Source organism: Danio aesculapii, chromosome 11, assembly GCF_903798145.1.
Source record: "Danio aesculapii chromosome 11, fDanAes4.1, whole genome shotgun sequence".
NCBI lineage: Eukaryota > Metazoa > Chordata > Actinopteri > Cypriniformes > Danionidae > Danio > Danio aesculapii.
Window position 1 is genome coordinate 23,681,602 of NC_079445.1, and position 25,191 is coordinate 23,706,792.

The 25,191-nt window shown below is 35.0% G+C and overlaps 1 protein-coding gene across 5 annotated transcripts in view; it reads right to left on the reverse strand.

Moving 5' to 3' along the window:
* plekha6 (pleckstrin homology domain containing, family A member 6) overlaps window positions 1-25,191 on the reverse strand; it is a 179,336-nt gene that overhangs the window by 135,264 nt on the left and 18,881 nt on the right. For all 5 annotated transcript variants that reach the window (XM_056468260.1, XM_056468258.1, XM_056468256.1 and 2 more), the window contains exon 2: window positions 16,793-16,894. In XM_056468260.1, the coding sequence (XP_056324235.1) occupies window positions 16,793-16,894 (102 nt within the window). The remainder of the gene's footprint in view (window positions 1-16,792; window positions 16,895-25,191) is intronic.

Below are 25,191 nucleotides of genomic sequence, written 5' to 3' on the forward strand. Positions count from 1 at the left end.
TATACTGTATATGTATATGCAAATGGACATATTTGCTATATTCTCCATAGATAGATTTATATATGGGTTGTATTAATAAGGTAGACAAAGTAGACATTCCCATTCGTAGGAGGAACAAAAGTAATATCAATGTCAATAACTGTTGGTTTTCAAAATATTCAAATTTGGTCACCTGGGCTCTGCGTCGGTTGGGGAAATTCCAAATTAAACCAAAAACAAACTATTACAAATGGCTTAAAATTGGCAATGAAAATTTGGGACATTGCAGCCTGCAGAACCTGGGAATTCTTTAAAAATATATAAATTCAAATTTCAAAATAAAATAAAACATAAAGTACTGTTACACTGGGGAAAACCATCAGCATTATTTACCTAAAAACTGAATAAAATCAGGCCAAAGGCGATACATTTGGAATTTGTTTTAGGAACTCCTAACAACTTTCCAAAGCGAACTTTCAAATTTTTTTATTCTTTATTTTTATTATTTTATTATTAGTGGCTTCATATCTCTATTTGTAGTCTACAACAACACATACAACGATGAAATTTGTATTTTTGCAACTGTCACTTTAAGACCATCATTGGTTCCTAGAATTGGTTGCAGCTTTCACATACAAGGCCTCTGTCCCATCTCTTCCTCCCCAAAACAAGCATCTAATGAAGACCGTCTTCATAACTCACTATGGCGTCTGATGGCCATGCTTGTCCTATTAGTGCTTGCAATGTGGTCTCTTGTTTTCCAAAATACTCATGCCGATATACAGACAAGGCTCTCACAGTGTCCATGCCGTATCATTGCGCATTCCTCAATGACACTCCTTCCATCTTATCAGACACTCTGGCTGCTTCTCACAAACATTTTGGGTTCAAGACAAGGGAGGAGGGCAAAACTGGCCAGAACATCCCAAAATGTTGGCTCTCAGTGGGATAAGTATGAATGCGAATTATGTCCCTTAATGGAATCTCGTCTTATAAAAAAACTTTACCATCTGATCTGACTTATTTACGTTTAAAGCATTGGAATTTTAAAAAATGACAAAAAACTGATGTAAAAATGAAAATAGAATAAAAAAGTAATTAAATTTGGCCTGGGGTGGCGGGGAGTTGGGTCAAAGTTGGAAAAATACAGACGTAAATAAAAGTTTCCTGCACAATGATTGTTTATTTTTAATTTATCAGGGTTTATATTCAAGGTAGGCAAAAGTACGGTTTAATGATATAAAATATGTGTAAACTGGCTTGTTCTGCCTTTATGCCCACAGGGTTTCTCACTAAGATATTGAGCTTTCATTGGAACCCCTTTGAAATCTCAGTAATACATCAAGTGGTGACATGAGGCAAGGTCATATCCATTTCCTGTTCCATTACCACCTCATTCACACATCATTGTACACCAGGCTGGTGGTACACAAATGGGCTCATGGGTAAAGCATGCTCTGCAGTTTTGGCACAAACAGCTTTGCATAAATGTAAGAGTGAAGTGTGTGCTTTCCTGATTGTTCTACTTGCATTTACAACCACGTAAAAATTTTCCTCAAATTAATGGCTTAAGGTTTTCAGGTGAATTCCTAAGGCCCTATTAGGAATTTGCATGAGCATGAGTATCACCATGCAGATTTTGTTTGTGTAAAATAATGAATTACAAATACTATGGTGTAAAGGCTGATTTATACTTCTCCACCAAGTGCACATGTATGGTCTGGCACAGTCCTCGCCGTGGCTGACACAGATGCTGACGCACACCTCTCGAAAAATGTAACTATACAACACAACAACACGTATTGCAAGCTCTGTGATTGGTCAGCTTAGTAGTTGTGACGAGTGTAAGTGGGTGTTTACAAGTGTGGGTCCCGTGAAGGAGCTTTACATGGAAACTTTTGTTTTATGTTTAGCTTATGATTAAAGTTGTTGCACATCCGTCGATTACCGCTTCTGAATGAGCCAGTTTTAGCTACTTGTATAATAAGGTAGCATTACAGGTATTAACAAAACACCCGCAAAGAAACTCAACACAGAGGAACAAAAAAACCTACTGCTAGCTAGCGTTTTGGAAGTGTTACTGCAGAGCAACACAAACAGCTCGCAGAAGTATAAATGAGCCTTGATTAAGTACATTTTCTCAGAAATTATACTGAATTTTTATTTTTACTTGAGTACATTTTAAGGGTGTATCAGCATTTTTTACTGAGCTATTTTCCTTCAACCTGCAGTCTAATTTATATTGTTGTTTTTTCTTGTTTGGCTAAGTGCAATACGATCGAGTGACTGTTTAGATTGCATGTGAGAATATAAAAGACGTCAACTGTACAGTATGATGACTAAAATCACCAAATGGCCTGAAATAACAACTAAATGTACTACAGAATGTTACGTTTTCAAACACATGCACAGATTGCATGTATTCTATCAGTGCTGCATGAGCTTGCCTGGTGACACCAACTGCTGGAAACTTGTAGCCAGTGCTTAATTTGAGCTGGATCTTGCTGGATAATGTTCTGGGAAATGTCAGATCTTTGTGTCTTGCGTTCCGGTTTTTATTTTAACTGATCCGGCATTAACATTTGTGTGGTGAATACTTACACATGTGAGTATGAGCGAAAGATATAATGTGAATGAGTCTGAGTGAAAAGCAGCGAGCAAAGCAGCTGTGTCGATTGCGTGTGCAATCAGCTTTCTTATGTTTACAATCACTCTCACTGGTTGGTGATTATTGTTTCGCGCACAGTAAGCAGCGAAAATAAATAATGGCATAGTGGCCTACATAAATAATATTTGTAATCAAGCATATATTAAGCATATATTACATTTTTGAAAACCACAAGTAAATCTGATAATGAGCCTGATTAAAAGAGATCTCGAGAAGATGAAACTGCATACCTGGATCAGGATAGCAGGAGACAGAAGCAAAGTAATCTTAAGTCAGCCAGAAAACAAGACGGAAGAGGTAACTGTGGGCTCTTGACGATTAGACAGAGTGAGTCTTTGTTGCTTGGTGCATAATAGTGATGTGAACTGAATGTCAGAGGTGTTAATAAACTAAATAGTGATATTTCGTATGATTTACGTTTGTAGCTACATGTTTGTTTGTTTGTTTTTTTACCCATGGCTGACCCATAACGCTATATTGCATGAAATAATGAATGACCATTTAGAACTTTGATGCTTTTTTCCATTATAACCGCTTAGTAACATCATATTCCGGCAAAACTGAAATTGTTTGGTGGACATCGGTCTTGGTAACTTTTATTTCCTGGTTTTGTTCCAGAAATTATCCATTTACAAATTAAGCTCTGCCCGTAGATAGTCAGAATTCATAATAAGCATTAACATATCGTCACTAGATTTTTGATCCCGTAGGTTACGCAGATTTTGCACCGCATGTAAACACATCAACCTGTAACATCTAAATTTCACCTTCATTAATGTATTCCACGATTCTGTTTACATTCTTGGCATCATGGAAATCATTGATCCCTATGTACACTATGAATCACATTCAGGATGCTTTTATGGTGCTGTTACATACCTTTCAGATCTCAGAAGAGTAAACATAAAAATATATCTTATTTTGAATTCCACAGATATTTGCATTTGGATCAACACGCTAAATGATGACAGAAATGCAATTTTTAGGAAACCTCAAAGTGAAAATCTCTTCAAGTAAGAGTCCACATAGATTGGCTTTAAAACATATGTGCTGTCTCCAGTCCTGCAAAGCTTTTAGACAGGTGGCTTATTTATGCCTCCCTGGTCACCATGGAGTTAGTGCCAGCTCTCTAGTCTTGCACAAACACACACATTCATATTAGCACAGTGTGTGTGTGCGTATGTGTGTGGATAAAGGGTGCAAGGGAAACCGACAGAGCGACAGAGAGCAACAGTGTGAGGACACTTTGTTTGCTCTGGTTACATAAGCATAACCACAAGCAACTGTCCACACACACTAACATACACAGTCAACATACAATCAGTCTGCTCATGAGAAAGACAAGTACGGGTCAGGATCAAAAAGAAAGGACTTGACATGGATCTAGAGTCCAAATGAAACCCTGCAGCACATTTTATCTATGACAAATACTAGTATGAGCATGTTTCTCAGAAAAGTCAGTGTTTTCACCTTCGGCGCTATAGACAAGGTCAGGCTGAGTGACTTTATCGAAAGCGAGGGAACACAGATGGCTCTCACAGACACACAAACAATCACACACACATTAAATCCTTTCAACACACTAAGATAATCTGTGGCACACGCATGCACAGGTCCACTGGGGAATGTTATTTATCACTATTTGTCCGACCACACAGCAGCTTGATTCATTGCCTGGGGTCCGATGTCTCGCAAGACCCACAAATCTCCCCCTTCTTGGGCCAATTAAAACATTCCAGCACCGCAACCCTTTGTTTTCATTCTGGACCATTAACTTGTAATTTACCACTAATCTGTAAACCAACACAACCACAGGCATCTTCTCTGAAAGCAAAAAGTGCAAAACTTTAAAAGATACCTGAGCAGGGTGAACAGAAGGATGGACATAAATATATATATATATATATATATATATATATATATATATATATATATATATATATATATATATATATATATATATATATATATATATATATATATATATTAAAAAATTAGATCTTTTGAAAATTATCAGTTCGGACACACTGGATTTGCTGGGTGTGGGTTTGATTGATAAATTTGTTTTATTGTTTTATTCTAAAAGGTTTGGTCATAAGTTTCAAATTAAAATACTGTAATTTGGAGCACTTTTGTCAGAATAACAAAAGTGTTCATTTGTTGTGGTTGAAAACTAGGTTTATTCCACCTGATATAGATTTAGTAACTATTTTAAGTTAAAATATAGGCCTTGTGTTGTCTACAAATGTATAGAAAAGAGTCTAAAAACATTGAACCATTTTGTGATATTGACCGATTGTCATTTTATGGGAAAGAAATGCTCAAATCTATTATTATTATTTAGTTTGAATTTAGAAGACATCTCATCTGTAATGAAAGAAATATTATGTTTTACTCATAATATAAAAATTAAACATCTTAAATCCAGAGAAAGTATTAGCACTTAACAATGAAATTTTTTTTTGAAAAGAGAAATAAACGACAAATCATGCTTTTTCATTATAAGTTGGCAACCAAATAAGATTTAAATAGTTTAAATTTTGAAGACATCTTATCTGTAATAAAGTTTTATTTACTCATCAATGAAGATTCTTTGGAAAACAGAATTAAGCAACAAAACATGCTTTTTTCATTATAAGTCGGTAAACTAACATCTGAAATGCAGGACGCCCCAGGAAAAACAGGACATCTGGTCACGCTACACCTGCACTATCTGTTACTGATGTCAACAAAAATATCTAATACGTGACAACTTTGTTGCTTACTAGTCATATAATAGTTTATTTAACCACACTTTTATAGGATTTAGGATGAAAAGGGCAACAGTAAGTATATTATCCCTAGCCTAGAAAGTCTAAAAAGAAACAGGTACTGGCAGGTCCTGTGAACAAGAGGAATTTGGGTTATTTGTGGCTGTGCGCCATTACTCTGAGTGGACTAACCCACTGGGCAAAGAGCACTAAACCCTTTATCTTATCGCCGGTGACGGTAATTTTGGAAACCCTAGTGAGGCGTGAGCTTGAGTTAAAATACTGATAACCAGCTACTAAAGGCACAGGAGAGAACAGAATGTTACTGAGCAATGCTAACGTTCCATATGGGACAGGTACAGCTACTATGGTTTCAAATTAGCCTTAACTTTGACACAGTTGTCCATCTTTTTTTTTTGCATAAAAACTCAATCAATAATGAATAAAAGCTCAAGTTGATCACAAAATAATTAATACATTTTGAAGCATTATGTAATAATTGTGTTTATTATTATTGTTGTTGTTTTTTTAAGTTTATCAAATTAAATTAATAATCTAAAATAAAAAAATATGAGCTTTTTATAGGCTTCTTGTTTAAACAATGTTTAAAATGCATTGCAGAACTCTTGGTCACAAAATGTTTGTAAAATATATTTTTATAATATTAAATTATTATCATCATCATCATTATTATTATTATTATTATTATTATTATTATTAATAATAATAATAATAATAATAATAATAATAATAATTTTCTAAAATATTAATATATAGTAATTGTTTGGGGTGATGAACTAAATTAGCACCAAATTAATAATAAAAAAGTTGTTAAAACTAAAAAAAAAGATTAAAAAAAATAATTATTCAATAAATAATACTTTAAATGTAATAAAAATATAATCAATTAAAAGCAAAACAAACCAAATATATATATATATATATAATCCATGCACCAGGCTTCATGTGCATTGCTTCAGTCTGATTTAAAAGAAAAAAAAACAATGTGAATGCATGAATGCTTCCTCGTTACGCTTAACATCGACACCCTGTGGCCATTTTACAAGAATATCTCCACTGTCTCTCAAGATATACAGGGATCACATTAATTATCCCTTTCTGTTTTCAAGATGGAAAGCATTCCTTGTCAGCTGTCCAATTACAACATGTGGTGAGACCCCAAATAAATAAATAAATGAATGATTCTTTCTACTGTATCTTTCAATCCGGAACCCTTCACAGTGACCAGGTCAGGTTAGTAGCAGTTCATAGGAAATGATTAAAAGGATTTCTCCACGGACTGTGAAATGATTACAAACAGTCCTGTCCAGATGGATGAGGTTTCCTCTCTGGGTGTAGGTGTGTTTTGGAAAAGCGCCTGTTTGGGTGTATTAGTGGCTCGTATGAGTCTCGTGTGTAATTTAAAAATATGTCATCGCCCCTGTGCTGATGACATCCGGGCTGTGTTTAGACAAAGGTATACATTCAGTGTGCCTGACGTCTCGCTGTCCTGTTCCTCCTCCAGCCTCAGGACAAATACTGATCAACAGGTCTGGACATGCAGCAAAACTGTACTTTTCCAGAAATGTGGCATCTTTGTTTCCTGATTTAAGACCAGCTTCCCCGCTCAGCTTGTTCTAAATAATACGAGGCCTTTGAATGCTTGATTCTGATTGGCTGATGAACATTCTAAGTTGTGAAACTATTATCACACAAACCCGCAGCTAAATTAGTTCGTGCAGCTTTTGACTGCGTTACAGTACATATGACGACACTATATTTCACAACTTGCAACAGTCAACAAATCAAGACAAAACAAAGGAGTTGGTGGTTTGATGAGATGTGTAAGTAACAAGTCCTAGACACAAGAACAGTTTGAGGACAAAACCCTGACAATAGTCTTGAAATACAACATTTGAACAATGTCTTTAGAAGCACTATTAGTAGAAGTGAGGATAAACTACTCCTGGCCGTTAAATTATTAGAAAATAATGCCACTTTGTATCATGGCCAAATCACCACCTCGAGTGTGTGTTATTTACTAATCGTTCAATGCCCTGTCATAATTATTCATTACTTAGGGGTTGTTCACACAACATTTTCAGCTAAAATCTGGAAACTGTTTATGAATTTTTCCTTTTTTAAAATGTTTTCATTTTGTTTGCTAATGCTTCATCATCAAAGTGTGGATTTACTTCACATTACAACCAACAGGAGATGCATCTTTCACACACAGCAAATTCTACATTCATACCAGTTTCGAGCTGCGGACACTTTAGTCCCTTTCACACTGTGATACCGGTAAATATCCGGAACATTTCTGGAACAACTTTACCGGTAAATTCAAAAAAGCACTGTTCACACAGGCAAGGACGTTCTGGAATTTTTCCGGAAAATACCATTCACACATACATTACAAAATTCCGGTAAATTCTGACATCATTAACCAAAAATGACCTCTAAATGGCCTTGTTTGTGTTTGTAAACATAGAAGGGGTCAGGCTTTTATTGACTGGTTTCACTTATTTAAAAAGATTTAGCAATTATGCAGCTGATTTGTCCCAAACACATCTAAAAGCAGAAGCGCGAGCCGTAGCTAAATGTTTACAAATTTGACTACATTACAAATTCTATGGATGGATAAGTATCGTGTGCCATACCTGCCAACATTCGGATCTTAAATTCCCCCGGAGATTTTATGAATTCGGGGAGTTTTCCGGGAGACACAACAATACGGGAGGTGGGCGGGAGATGGGTCTGAAATACGGGAGACTCCCGGGGAAAACGGGAGTGTTGGCAGGTATGTCGTGTGCTGGTGCTCACCTGACCACTCCTTTATGTGCACATGCGTCAAGCAACTGAAGCAGAGCTTGAAGATAAACAAACTGCAATTTATCATAAGCATTTTATCGATAATTGTTTACACAGTTGGCATTAAGAAGGAACATAGAAACGTTATCGGATTGACATCTAACAGCTAAATGTGTCTGTAAAAATATTCAAAGGCTATTTTCATAAACAGCGTGGATGTGAATGTGTCTGAATGTTCTGATTGGCTGGAGTAGACGTCTCACATCAGCGAGTTCTAATCGTGAACATGCTCTAGCCTGCAATTTTCCTTCTGCTTTCAAACAGAGCAGCATTCCGGCAAATTACCAGTAATTTTACAACTTCTTTTTCCAGAAAATTACTGGAATTAATTTATCAGTATTTTCAAAAAGGGCCTGTTTTTTTGCTGGTAATTTTCCAGAAAAGTCTGTATGTGTGAAAGGGGCATATGTCAAGTTTCTACAGGTACTGTTTATTAACAAGGTGGCAGTGTCAAATACTAGCCTGGCATGCGTAAGAGCTCATTCAAACCAAACACATCTATTCTTCTAAAAACGTAAGACACAATGGTCTGCAATATTTTGAAAAAAAAAGCACAAGCACAGAAGCACAGCTTAAAGCCACTGAGTGCCTTTAAACAGAAACTTGCAAGAAAACTCTGCCTCTGGGTTCTTCTGATTGGTCCATTGCAGTGAAACTAACAGTGATGAGCTGCACTGCATGTGAAAGTTAAAGTTCTTTTAGCTTCACACAGCCCCTAAAAAATGAGGTGCTCACGTGCGCGGTGCTTCAAAACATGTGAGTGTAACGGTCGCACACATCCGTCAAGCTCGTGTTTACATTGAAAAACAGAAAAGTATCGCATTAGACAGGATAAAAGCATTCTGTGTGAACAGCCCCCTTAAACAGAATTTTATGAATGTGTAAATGGAACATTTTAAAAGAGTGGTCATGTAAACGTGAAACGTTTTTAAAACACAAAGGAAAAACTTTAGCATTTTTAGCTACATCGTTATCATGTAAAAGTAGTGCTGATTGAGCTGCAATGATCAGCTCATAATTATTGGGTTATCAGACATCCTCAAGTTCACTTACACACTAAAACCTTTAGAGACTTCTAGTTGTACAATAGTTGTATTTGTCTTGAAGTTACACTGTAAAAACTGTAGATAGACAAACCAAAAATATTTACTTCAACTGATAACAACTTCAACAATTAAGGTTTTATATGTGTTATCATTTTGATATTAAAAATTTGTAGGAATAGAACAGTAAACTACATTTATTTAATATGAGTTCTACATAATAATGCTTGTTTTGTAGAAAGTCTGGGTAATTAGAGCAATAAAAAAACTGTTCTTTATTACCTAAATTCATCATTTAAAATGCATAAAATATTTAGATAAATGATCAGAGATAAGGTAAAATCATAAGTTCATATTTCACAGAGATGACCCTTATTGATGAGCGACTACATTTTTAAAAACAGTTTGTTTTTAAAAGACTGTAGATACAAAGACGGTTCACTCGCATTACTATAAATGTGGTGAAGCTCAGTATGGAAGCAGTAGATGGAGCAAACTGTAGATATTAAGTTTTAAATAAAGCTTAATTAACAAAATTTAAATACCTAGAAAAAGATTTTTACAATAATAATAATGATATAAAACATATTAAAGCATAATAGCCGGCAATCATGCATACAGTACTGTGTAGGTAATACTATGAACTAGCCTTCACTAAATGTAGCACAACAGCAGCTCACCACTGGACATCTGCCAAAAATATCTCCATCCCCAGAGAGAGTGGGTGTGGGATACTCAAAAATCTATTTAATTGACCATAGTGGCTCACAGAACAAAGAAAGTGTATCAGTGAAGAAGCATAAGTCAAGCACTCTGTCTGATGTGACTTCCACTTATGTTCAGCATCTGAATGACGCTCCAGAGACAGAGGTGGAGGAGGAGAAGAGCACAGATACTGGAGGCTCTCATTTACTGAGGGAAACGCCTAGAGAAACTGGCTACTGCTAATAATGATGGGGTTAATTAGGAGCCCAGATGGCCTTGTTTAGTAAATCAAGAACAAGAACAGACTATACGAGTTGTCATTTCGTCTCACAGCGACAGGCCTTTATTAAAAACTGGGTGCTTTGTTGAACAGCAGACTTTTGCCTTGTTATTTTGTTTTTCTGTCTGGGATCTTTGTGACTCAAGACTCAAGTCTTGAAAATAAATATTTTTCTGGTATTTTGGAAAGTAATGTTATATAGATTACTTTAAATACTATGGTTGTTGCTATAATAATAAAAATTATTATTATTTATTTTTTGTTTATTTGTTTGGTTGTTTATTTATTTATTTATTTATTTATTTATTTATTTATTTATTTATTTATTTATTTATTTATTTATTTATTTATTAATAATAATAATAATTATTATTATTATTTATGTATTACTACTATTGTTTAATTAACTTAATTGTTTAATTTATTTACTTGAAATAATAATAATAATATGTATTTATTTAGTTTTATTTATTTATATTAATAATAATAATAATAATTATTATTATTATTATTATTATTATTATTAATAGTAGTAAAAATAATTTATTTATTACTACTAGTACAATTGTTTCATTTATTTACTTGAAATAATAATAATAATAATAATAATAATAATAATAATAATAATAATATTTAGTAAAAAGGGATTTTTGCTCAACATTTTCATAAATTAAATAGGTTTTTAATTTTGAACTTTAATTTACTAAACTTCAGTTTTGAGATTTAATGTTTTACAACAATTTTGTTTCTTAACAAAATGTCATTATGGAAATAATATCACAATAATACCCCAAAATATTGTGAATGATATCACAAATAATATTTAAATAATTGTTTTATTTTTTTTAAAAAAGTTAACATTTATTTATTTATTTATTTATTTATTTATTTGTTTGTTTATTTATAATAATAATAATAATAATAATAATAATTATTATTATTATTTATTTATTTATTACCACTACTACTACTTCTACTCCTATTACTTTGAAATAATTAGGTCTTTTTCAATAAAAAAAAGTAAAAAGGTTTTTTGCTCAACATCCACATTAATTAAATATTTTTAATTTTAAACTTCAATTTACAAAATTTCAGTTTTGAAATTTAATGTTTTATAACAATTTATATCTTAACAGGTTTAAATGTCATTACGGATATAATATTACAATGATACCACAAAATAATGTGAATATTATCACAAATAATAATCTTAAATATATATATATACAATTATTGTATTTAAAAAAATAATAATGTAAAAAAATGAATAAAAAAAAAACAATATTTCTTCATTTCAACTATTTTAGTTTGTTATCCAAAGATTTCTTTCTTTCTAGCTTGATATGCTTAAGCCGTCTAGCTTCAACAGTTTCTTGGCAATTTCTTTGACAGCCGCATTGATATTCACCCAATTAGGGTGAAAGCAGTAAAGACTTTCCTTAAAAAGCAAATCTGCCTTTAGACACTGTGCACTGCAGGGGTATTTTTGGGCAAAGGTGTGTCTAAATGAGCTTTAATCTCCACACAAACTCAGATAAACATCACACTCCCACACTGAACACTGAAGAGCTCTTAGACACAGGACACAAGTGAACTATTCTTCTCCGTCCCGTCTGTCATCTTCAAGCTTTTTGTTCACCTCTCCCGATCCGTTGCCCAGTGCCAAGTCAGCCCATCCAGACACCGAGGCAACTATTCACCCTGTGCTGGTCACGTTGAGGGACACCAGTCTGGCCCAATCCAACCAGTGCCACTGCCAACTGACTTCTGCCACAGCAACAATGCTAAAAAGATCATATATTAACATGCAATTACAGCTAATTTATGGAAAATTAGGTATTGTAACCTAAAATTGTATTGTAAAGATGCACGATTAATGTTTAAAGGCACAGTTCACGCAAAAATGAAAACTCTGTCATCAATTACTCACCCGTCAATTATTCAAAAACGATCTGAGTTTCTGTTAAACACAAAAGAAGATACTTTGAAGAATGCTGGCAGCTGGCATTAACTGATGTATTATTTTCTTCCTACTATGGAAGTCAATGGGTGCCATATACTGTATCAGCATTCTTGAAAATATCTTCTTTTGTGTTCAACAATAGAAAGAAACTAATAAAGGTATAAAAATTCACACAAGAGAGAAAAGAATGAGGTAATTTAGATTTTTTTTGTAATCTTGATTCAAAGAGATATTATAGATTATTCATAAATTACAATAAGTCAGCTATAAGTTAAACAGATCAAGATAATTTCTTGTGTTTTTTGTAAGAAACAGTTACAGAAAGTCTAAGTGATAGTTTATAAACAAATTTCGAGAGGAGAATGTAAAGATGTTTGACAAGGCTAATTCATTGTCGACAGTCATTCTATTATCCAATCAGCTAAAGACTCCAATCAATAATCAATCAAAAACTCCAATCAATAACCAACAATGTCCTATCTCCATCTTCTCTCAACATTATAAGGCCAAGCTAGGGGTATAACACAAGTTAGGGTATCGTTCCAAGTTCAGAGCCCTCTCCTCGGACAGCATGACGTTCTATTAATTCAAAATATCAGTAAACGTGAACTCATGAATTAAATATAAATAATGGGATAAAAGTTCATGGTTCAGATTTATACACTGATGTCTACAGTAGTGATCAAAATAGAGTCATTACATAATGCTTCACCTAAAAGAGCTTTAGTTTTGTCACCTCTTTTAAAAACTCTCACTGCTCAGCTCTCACTGGATCCACTACTAAGCTACCAATGAGAGGAATATCTGGACCTCTTCTACTGACTATAATGCTGCCATGCAGGTGTCTTTTTCTTGGACTGGTGTAAAAATGTTTTAGTTGCGCGAAGCTAAAATACAGCAGTGGCTGCAGCTGACTTCATAAATTTATCAGGTTTGGTGTCTTGTGGTGTGAACCCAATGACTCTGGTAGTGATGATTCTTATAGGATCAACCGGGCGATCTGCAGTGTGTTTACATCACATTTTGGTAATGGAACCTTACCTGAGTAGTACTTTTTTTTTTAAATAAATGGAGTGCATATAAATATTAAAGATGTCCCAATCAGTTTTTTTTGCCCTTGAGTCCGAGTCATTTGATTTTGAGTATCTACTGATACCAAAACCCGATCCGATCCTTATATAATACATAAAAAAAGAATAAAGAATAGCGAAGAAACAGATCCAGTTCCTTATTTTTTTATTTAATTTAACTTATTTTAACATTCAACAACAAACTGAGCACTTCTGTGAGGTCGCTTGAACAATTAAGTAATAAATAACATCAATTTTTCACCTTTTGCAATTCCAAGTTTACATATCTCACAGTTTGCTATGGCAATGTTGTCGTCATCAATTTTGTAATACCTCCAGACTGCAGACATACTCTGGTTGTGGCTTGCATGCGGCCAGAAATTACTGAGAATTATTTATATTATTTATTAAATTAATTGTATTTTATTAACGTCTACCCCAACCCTAAACCCAGTCATCACAGTAGTGTAAAAACAGTTGTTGCACCGAGTATTATTTATGTTATTTATAAAGTTACCCAATAAATTGTATTTTATTAACGTCTACCCCTACCCCAACCCTAAACCAAACTGTCACAGTACTTTAAAAATCCTAATTATTGTTATATGGTGTCACAAAAGTGATGCTACTGTATATTGATGTGTGTGTATCTGAATACATATATATTTGAGTCCTGATTGGGAGGTAATGTCCGATTCCGATCGAGTCTGAAACCTTGTGTTCGGGCCCGATTTCCGATTACGTGATTATGTTAGGATTACACTTCATCCACTTTATGCAGATTGTTGTTTTTTAAAGTGGTTTAAATGGGATGTATCATCACTCTTAGCCCATTTTTTTCGCTGTTTAATCTGTATTTTCTGCAGATGATGGCAGCCTGCCAATCACAAATTAGCATCCTTGCATTTCCTCTGAAATCCAAATATAGTGTAGAAATTAGCAAGTCTAAAATTCACACCCGCACCGCAGATCCACCAAGCTCCTGGTTTTAAACTCGATAAATTAAACCCGGGAGTTTACAGCCTCCTATTTAAATTTGTAAGCTGCCTTGTGGCTTATTTTAATCAGAGGTTTAAAGCCAGAACGGCAGGATGTATATCAACAACCTAGAGCAGTATCAACCCATCCGTCGGTCTTCGCATCAGTTTTCCACATTTACACTGCAGTCACAAAACGGGGGCTCGCCGGAGAAGAAAAAAACAAGTAGCTGGGATGGTGAAACACAGCTCTGGAATGTTACATGTCTATAATGAACTGTTTTTGCTTGGTTTGTGGTGATGAGGGCTTATTCTTGTTGCGTGCCGCACACCTGGGCATCTGGATGACCTCAGACAACATCTGTCTTAACATGTGTTGATGTATCTTCATTGAATGTCATCTGCTTTTTCAACCTGATGAATCATAGCTTAGTCACTTCATCTACTGTACAGTACCTGTGTGTTATTGTGTTATATATATATATATATATATATATATATATATATATATATATATATATATATATATATATATATATATATATATATATATATATATATATATATCCCAAATGATTTTTAATAGAACAAGGAAATTTTTACAGTATTTCCTATAATATTTTTTCTTCTGGAAATAGTCTTATTTGCTTTTATTTCAGCTAGAATAAAAATCTCCATCTCCATCGTAACAGTCTTTTACTAGCCCCTTTAAGCTATATATTTCTTTCAATTGTCTACTGAAAAAGCCATCATTATACAATAACTTGCCTAATTACCCTAACCTGTCTAGTTAACCTAGTTAAGCCTTTAAATGTCACTCTAAGCTGAATACTAGTGTAATGAAAAATATCTAGTCAAACATTATTTACTGTCATTATGGCAAAGATAAAATAAATCAGTTATTAGAAATGAGTTATTAAAACTATTATGATTAGAAATGTTTTGAAAAAAATCTTCTCTCCGTTAAACAGAACTTGGGGGAAAAAATAAACAGGGGGCTAATAATTTTGATTTCAACTGTATATATATTTACACTCATTCATTCATTCATTTTCCTTTTGGCTTAGTCTCTTTATTAATCTGGGTTGGCCACAGCAGAATGAACCGCCTACTTATCCAGCACATGTTTCACGCAGCGGATGCCCTTCCAGCCGCAACCCATCACTGGGAAACATCCATAAACACTCATTCACTTCGGACAGTTTAGCTTACCCAATTCACCTATACCAGAGGTTTTTGGACTTGTGGGGGAAACCAGAGCACCCGGAGGAAACCCATGCGTACATGGGGAGAACATGCAAACTCCTCACAGAAATTATTTACACCCATAGTCGTGGAAACTAAAAACACTAAATTAAAAACTAAAACTTAAGCTCAACACACAAAAATTAAAACAAAAATCACTTATAATAAATGAAAGCAAAATTACTTAAAAATTGAAATAAATGAAAATGAAAAAAATATATACAAAAGAAATGTTATAATAGTAACAATAAATAATGAAACATCAACTTATGCTTTTTAAAGCTAAAAGTCACAAAATTACTAAAATTAACCAAAATTAAAATGAAGACTTTAAATATAAAAATAAAAGCTATTTAAATTTATTAATAAAAACTATAACACTACACAAACTACTATAAAAGCTTCTATAAAAGTTAATCCTAAAATAAATTAAATATATGTAATAATAATCATAATAATATCAATAAGAATAATATAATAATAATAACAATATCCAATAAGAATAATAATAACAATAATAAGAATAAGAATAAGAATAAGAAGAACTATTATTATGATACATAGATAGATAAATAAATAAATAAATAAATAAATAAATAAATAAATAAATAAATAAATAAATAAAACAGTACAAAAAACACAAATCATTTAACAAAAAATTTAATTATAATGAATAAATAAAACTATAAGGAAATGTAAGGCAAAATATGAATAAAATCATAACAATATTTAAATAAAACAAATGCTCTAGTCACTAAACTAAACTAACCACTAAAATAAAAGTACACAAAAAGCAAAATATAAAAAATATAAAAATATGAAAAGCACATTTTACATACAATTTTATTTTTACAGTTTTAACTGATTTGTTGTTGCATTCACATCACTTCTAGAGATCTAGATCATTCAGATATATCATCAGCTCCAAACCAAAATAAAGAACCCCATATCTTGAATATTCACACTAGATCTACAAGATACCTTATCCACAAGACCAGACACCTTTGCTCTAGCCTTTTCTCCTCTTCAAACAATGCATCAAAACCACCTTCCCTGTCTAGACACCTATCACATGTCCAACACACACACAGTATAACCCGCACACATCCATTGATTATAACCTAACAACGGTCCTGAAGCAAACAACAGAGCAATGACATCAGAAACGACGCCGGAAGAAAGACTTTGCTTCTCTATTCCAACCCAACAGGAGATTCCAGAAAACAAAACGGTGATCCTACCTATTCTGAAGTTGTTGAGGCTGAGGAAAATCTGGCGTTGTGTTTCCTTCACCGGCTCCTTCTCCACTGCCTGTTCCTCCGGTGTGGTCTGAAGGGGGGAGGCTGGAGGACAGAAAGAAAAGGAGAGGCTGAGCGAATGAGAGAGAGAGAGAGAGAGAGAGAGAGGGGGAGAGAGCGAGAGAGAGAGAGAGAGAGAGAAAAAGAAGAATCAAAAGCTCCAGGGTAAAGACAGAAACTTGAAACCACCGGTGGCTCTCAAACAATCACTTCTCCCTCTCCTTTCTCTCTCCTCCTCTCATTAGTAAATCCCTTCCTGGTACGTAAGAACAGCTTGTTTTGATTTTTTTCCCTCCAATACGGATTCAGCAGAATAAATGAATAGACGAATTGTGCATCCACATGCAGAGGCGTAAAAATATAACCTGTCAGCCAACTTCCGGCTCTAAAAAGGGTGAGCAGATTTCTCAGAGTGGAGTATATACTTTAAATATAAACCTTTATAAAACACAGTTAATATAGTCTGCTCATCAATGCACTCCACTCTTAGGTTTCCAGCTAACTAACAAGTTTTGTCTAGAGAATAGCTTCCCTGACTTAAATGTAATGTGTTTAATGTCTTGTTTACAGTATGTGTTTGGTTCCTAAATGTTCTCTCTTGGAATTATCTTTTACGCCAATAGAATGTTCCCTCAAGGTCAGGGCTATTCAATTGGTGGCAATTTGTTCCGGCCCTCCAAATAGAGTGACCAAGACATCAAAAATAAATTTAGTTCAGTCGAAAAACGGCCGCTATAGTTATGAAGTGACATGCGTCTTTTCAATACAGCGCGAGCTGCAGTTGAAGGCTGAGCAGAGCATGAGTCACCTGACATTAAGCGAGTGAGTGATGCGAGCAGCCGAAAACATTTCTGTTGCATGGAACGAAACTGCTGCAACTAAACAAAGTTACGCCACCTGCGTGCTAGTTTTAAGTTCCGAGCTTATACACCAAGGCTAATACGCACACACACTGGATTAACTATAGCAGCGGGCCTTTCACATATCGCATCTTTTCATTCGTTATTTCTAATGTAAGAATATATGCCAAAATGCGCACGTAAGCGAAGCGATGCGCTCGCACTTTCTAGACGCACCGAGTAGAAAACATCTCAGGCCGTATCGTTGAGACTTGTGCGTGGAATTTCAGTGCAATGTAAGCAAAAGATATGTTAGACAAATTATTACAAATTATTAAAATGATTATGTATGTATGAACGCAGATGATGACAGTTTATTTAAATATTTGGCTAATATAAAGCTTAAATTTACATTAGACGTGATGACCATGAAACCATGATTATTCTTCAGACTATATAATCGTACAACCAAAATCTATAACTATTGCATCCCTAATTGTTATGCAGTTTAAAACATAGCATATGAAGGTGTCTGAAAGTAGAAGAAGCCTACTTAAGCAATGCACTGCTTTTGTTGTGCTTTGAAATACAACATTTGAATAGTTGTAAAGAAAAGCCTATTGTACAATGCACTGATTATTAATGATTATTACTCATTATGTATTTTCAAAATACAATCTATTAACATTTTAATGCAGAAAAATACAGCGTGGGTGTCTTAAGGAGCAAAAATATAACATATGGGCCCTTATATGCTGTTGTGTCATCCCTCATATTAGAAGTCATGTCTCTCTGGTCCCTCATTTGGGATGCTTTTCGTGAACTGGCCCCCATGACAAACTAATTGACTACTAATTGAATATTACTCAAACGCCTCCCAAACGTGTAAACAAAGAGTCCCTGTCATTTCTGGAGGAGATTCACCATCAAGACCAAGTTGTGGATTACTTCAGTAGACCAGCAAGATCTGACAATCATTATCCAGAGGATGAACATGTGTAGAACAACCATAAATGAGGTTGGTGTCGTGGTCTTTTTCCCTTCGAGTGCACATGCGCATTACCTCGGCAACCTGAAATAATGCTTATTTTGTTTGATTCAAATAATAGTTTTAAAATAAAATAAAAAACCAAATGGGAATCATATTATAATGTTAGAGAAACATTCTGTATTTACTGGAACTAAAAAACTCAGAATGTTTCAGAATTTAACTAAATACACCAGCATTCTACACTACTCTCATGTCTGGCTGAATTGCTACAATGTTCCACAATTTGCAATATTGTTGCTTTTCATTGTCTATTGTTTATCTGTTAAGCTGCTTTGACACAAACTCTTGTAAAAGTAGCTTTTTTGAAAGTACTCAAGAGTAGTGAGTGAGTATTAAGCTGTGAAATGCTGATGTATATATGCAATATGTGCATGTGTGTGTAATTGTAAGAGTCTGTAGTGCATTTAGTTACTGTTTAAGACTATTTAGCGATTTCATCCTAGCAGGCACAGAACATCAACCTGATGTCAGATTGATGTTTCATTTTGTTTGGATTGAAAATTGAGTGGTCGTCAGAACCCAACGTCAGGCATCAATGTTTAACGTTGGACAGACGTTACATTTTGGTTATTTTGCAACAAAACCTATTAACAACAAAATATCAAAGTCTAGTGATGCTAAAGCTTGCTGTGTGGACGTTAACAACATGTTGTCTATCAAACGCTGTATTGCCATTCCTGATGAATAAATGTCACAATTTGACATCAATATGATGTAAGATGCTGGCTCGATGTTGGATTTTGGTCACTTTCCAACACAACCTAAAAATCAACAAATCATTTCACATTGCTATTGGATATCAAAATAACATTGTCCTTAGATGCTGGCAACCTAAATCTAACCTAACATTAACGTCTTATGATGGTGTGTGTCTGCTGGGATCAGTCTCTCAGTCATTGAATGCAAAGATTTTAGACATCTTCTTGGACACTTTTAATGCTTTCAAGTGGTTTGCTGCAGTTATAAAGCGCCCATGTCTTGGAAATGTTCAGTATGATGCGATTTAAGTGTGATTTGATTGGACAGGAATCCCAGAAATGATTTTTCCACTGAGCCAATCACCATAGGCAAGAAAAAATATGGTAGTGGCTGCTTGAAGGAAGATAGTGGAGTAAAAGTACCAATACAGCACCAAAAATGTACTCAAGGGAAAGTAAAAGTACACAGTTTTAGAACTACTTAGTAAATCACAATTCCTGAGAAAAACTACTCATATATTTGTAATTTGAGTATTTGTAATTTGTTAATTTGCACCACTGATGCACACACACAGTGGAGGTAGATCATGATCACATGACAGCAGAATATTTTACTCAGCATATATCAAAGCACATGACAGACAGCTCTTGGGAAAAAAACATGATGAATGATAATCACCTAAATTTGTATTACATAAGCTGCGGTTCAGGTGCGCATTCAGTGTGAAACAACTGTGACACTGGACTTGACACCGGATGCCACCAGCACTAACTGCTACTAAATAAATATGGAAATCTTATTAGATGGTAATAACAAGACTGACTACCATAAAATAGCAGATTTTCATGTGACCGAAGACTACTAGTGCTCAACATAATAAGTCAACTCACTAAAAATAGATCTGAATTACTGGACAGTCTTGGGAAGAACAGGACTTCTGGTGGTCACGCTATTATTTTTATATTTATTACAAATATACTCGCACACAGAAATGGAGAGGTTTTCATTTTCCCACAAGCCATAAAAGCACGATTCTACTGGAGAGAAGAAGCCATGGCAACATTTTGTAATAAAGGGAAAGACTGAGGTCAGGTGCACTGAGGCCGGTCTGACTGAGTGTTTGGGGAAAGCTAACAAACGTACTAAAGACAGTAGTCTCCTGAGAGGCTTGGATGATTGTGGGATACAGTATGTGTGGTGATTACGCTGCACACTTTTCATCTTCTGCTCCCCCTGTGAGCTTTCATTGTTCCTCACGTGCCTGTGCACGCACACAAAGACATGCACCGAGTTCACTCAGACATATTCCTGTGATGTCATACAAGCCAACTGTGCACAGCCAATCACATCCTTGTGTGTGTGTGTGTGTGTGTGTGTGGTAAGAATGTGCAGAGCCAGATATTACAAGAGAAAAAAACATTTTAGTTTAAGTAGCAATTCTCACTATTATCTAGTGGCTTATTACCTAGCAAGATTTGGACTGTTTATTAGCACGTATAAAGTACATATTCTGCATCATCTTATTTACATTCTTACAACACAATTCCTGCATTGATAATTGTAGCTTACAATAAAGTTTAACAACAAAAAAAATGTTATATACTATATATAGTGAGTTTTGATTTGCTAAGGATAGCTGGATGGAAGGATGGATGGATGAATGGTTCGATGGAAGGATATTTGTATATGGATTGTTTAAAAGATTGATGGATGGATTGGATGGATGGTTCGATGGAAGGATGGATGGATGAATGCTTCGATGGAAGGTTTGATAGATGGATTGATGATTGTTTGATGGCTGGATGGATAGATGAATGGATGGGTGGGTGGATAGATGGGTGGCTGGATGGACGGATGGTTCCATGGAAGGATGGATGGATGGACTGTTTGATGAATGGATGGTTCGATGAATGGATGATTCGATGAATGGATGGATGATTGATGGATGGATTGTTCGATGGTTGGATGGATGGATGGATGGATGGATGAATGGATTGTTGGATAGATTTATGGATGGATGGGTGGGTGGGTAAGTGGGTGGGTGGATGGATGGATGGATGGATGGACTGATGGACAGATGGATGGATGGTTCACTGGAAGGATGGATGGATGGATGGATTGTTCGATAAATGGTTGGATGGATGATTTGATGAATTGATGGATGGATAGATGAATGGATGAACAGATGATTGATGGATGAATTGTTCGATGGATGGATGGATTGTTCGATGGATAAATTGGATGGATGGTTCGATGGAAGGATGGATTGTTCGATGGATTGATGGATGGTTTGATGGAAGGATGGATGGATGAATGAATGGAGTGTACGATGAAAAGATGGATGGATAATTGGACGGATGGTTTGATGAATAGATGGATGTATTATGGATGGATGGATTGTTCAATGATTGGATGGATGGACAGATGGATGGATGGATTGTTCGATGGATTGATGGATGGATTGGATGGATGGATGGTTCGATGGAAGGATGGATTGTTCCATGGATGGATAGATGGATGGATAATGGATGGTTCAAAAGAAGGATGGATGGATGAATGATTTTTCGATGGAAGGATGGATTGTTTGATGGATGGAAGGATATGGTAGATAATTTAATCAAAATAAATTCTAAATGAAAATGTGATTGCATAAAGTACGGCCAAATATTGTCCTGGACAGCATCACAAAGTAATTTTAAGAAAACTTCAAACTAACATTTTTTTAAAAAGACCAAATGACACTTGTGTACATGAGTATGTGAATAACCCATTTTGCAATCAGCAGATGACTACATTCGAACTAAGCAAAGTAGAATCAATGAGACTAATCTTCATGCATCACGATATCTTCCATTTTTATTTTATCTTTTCTCAACAAAACCTTCGATAATAAAATGATCAGCAGCCTTCCTGTTTGTTTTTGCGAAAACCACAGAAATTATCCCTTAAAAATCAGCACATGTGCCAGTGCGCCTGTGAGTAATTACAGAAGTGCTCCAAGCCTTTATATTTCCCTATAATCACACACACACCCACAAGCCAAACCGCCCGAGACTTCCAGGCCCTCTCTACGCTTCTACTCATGTTTAACGGTACGGTTTTCAGCAAGGTCGGAGGTTAAGTGTTGTCAGACGCCCTACTGTAGAGCAACCATGTTTGAGGCCAATGACAGCGGCTCTAATGGCCAACATACACGCTGAGCAGAGAGAACAGCAGCACTTCTTTTATATATTTTATGAAGCTGTTTTTCAGAAGGCTGAAGATACGACGAAACATCCCAGCTATTCCACAGTTGCAATAGGGCTGTGCAATTTGACAACATATCTTATGGACAAAATAATATGTCAGTTGATTTATATTATGCTCTATTGAATATTTTAATACAGTTATTTTAAATACCATGATTATGGTAATAATTTTTTCATAATTTATATGAGTGCAATATTACACGCTTTTATGAGGATGCCGGCAGAAACAAGAATAACAGCATTGTGAAAAAGTTGCAATCTTAAAAGTGCAATGTTTACATTTTGGATTTTACTTAGTGATTTTTTTGTATTTTTATGTTGGACCTGTATTCATAAGTTTTTTAAAAGTCTTTAATATTTTATTATTAGTTATATAAAATTATCCTTCCATCAAACAGTCCATCCTTCCATCGAACCATCCATCCAATCCATCCATCAATCCATCCATCCATCCATTCATCGAACAATCCATCCATCCATCGAACAATTCATCCATCAATCATCCGTTCATCCATCCATCTATCATCGAATCATCCATCCATCCATCCATTTATTGAACAATCCATCCATCCATCCTTCCATTGAACCATCCATCCATCTGTCTATCAATTTATCCAACCATCCATATACCCACCCACCCACCCGTTCATCAATCAATCCATCGAACAATCCATCCATCCATTCATTCATCCATCCATCCTTCTCTCCATCCATCCATCCATCCAACCATCGAACAATCCATCCATCCATCGAACAATTCATCCATCAATCAACCGTTCATCCATCCATCTATCTATCCATCCATAATCGAATCATCCATCCATCCATCCATTTATCGAACAATCCATCCATCCATTGAACCATCCATCCATCTGTCTATCAATTCATCCAACCATCCATATACCCACCCACCCGTTCATCAATCAATCCATCGAACAATCCATCCATCCATCCTTCTCTCCATCCATCCATCCATCATCCATCCAAAAGTTTTTTTTTATATTTTATTAATATTTATTTATTGCAGTCTTGAAAGTACAATGTTTACAATTTGGATTTTATTTAGCAATATTTTTAGGTTTTTAGTTTATGTTGGGCCTGTAATCATTAGTTTTTGAAAAGTCTTTTATATTTTATTCATCTTTATTTTATATTTCTACATTATTGATCAAACATTTTAAGTTCTCTTAAGTTCTGTATAAAGTCAGAAATATGATCATATCTAAATGAGTACATTTCTGAGTATATACTTTAAAATGTAAAAAAGAAATAGTCCTTTACATGTGCTATATACGAGCAATATCATGAGTAGGAGTGCGATATGCTGTATATCAGCAATGGTGGGAGGCGTGCCTTGGCACGAGGCCACAGGCCGAGCTTCTTAGTGTCCCACCAGTGACGATATTCAGCCATAGCGCACTGCTACAAGTGTGATATTGTGCTTATACAACAGTTTGATGGCATAATCGTGTAGTATATAAAAAGAAAATCAAACACAGAGAGTCTCAAAAATACTTTTTTTGAGGAACTACTTTCTTCCGCCATTCCTTCACATCTGCAGCTGGCGTCAGAACAGCAGAAAGCATTGCTACTTCACACACGTTACTTTATAGCTAGTATTTAAATGATTCTCTAGAGTAATGTCTAAAGTGATGACAAAACAGATTATTTTGCTGACATTTTAAGATTATGACATGCCATCAGTCTACAGAAATTTCCCAGTATTTCTCTGTTGCAATTGGGATATCACAATAAATAACCCAGAAAAAGCCAAAGCAGTGCCAACACTGATTACTGTTGTGTTTGCCATAAGGAAAAACGCTAAACACATGCGGGCATTTTTTCTTTCTTTCTTTCTGTTTACTGAACTAGAGTGCAGTAATGAAAACAGGAGACTCATTAGAAACAATCAGATGGCCAACAAAATTTTATATACAAACTATACAAAGAGTGGCCAACACAAAATACGCACATTCCTGATATTTGAGTCCTTTCTCACACTCAAGACACTAACGTACAATTATATGATATACTGTAAATACAACACTACAACATACAAAAGAGAGTGATCGACTCAGAAAGGTCACTAACCAGTTTAATAATGATTTGATCAGCTGTAGCTGTTTTTCTCCTCTGAGGGCTTATTATGTGGTCTCTGTCACCATCTTGTGGCAGAGCGTCAACCGTCTTTGCTCTGCTCAAAGAAAGGGTAATGGCAGTCGACACGCTGTCTCTCCGAAATTACAAATGTTTAAAATATGCACTATCCTTATAAATACACTGCATAGTTGCAATCTAAACAACTACATTGTTAACTAAAAAGCCTCAAAAGTTCATTATGTTGTCCAACAGCAGCAATATTTGACACAATGTGGAGTGTCCTCTGTTTGTCGCTGTATGTGGGCGGAGTAATACACAAGGGTGAAGGATGAAGAGGCTGTACGAGTACTGTTATTTGCAGTGTATCGTACGGTTAACTGATCAGATTCAAGAACCAGTCAGAAC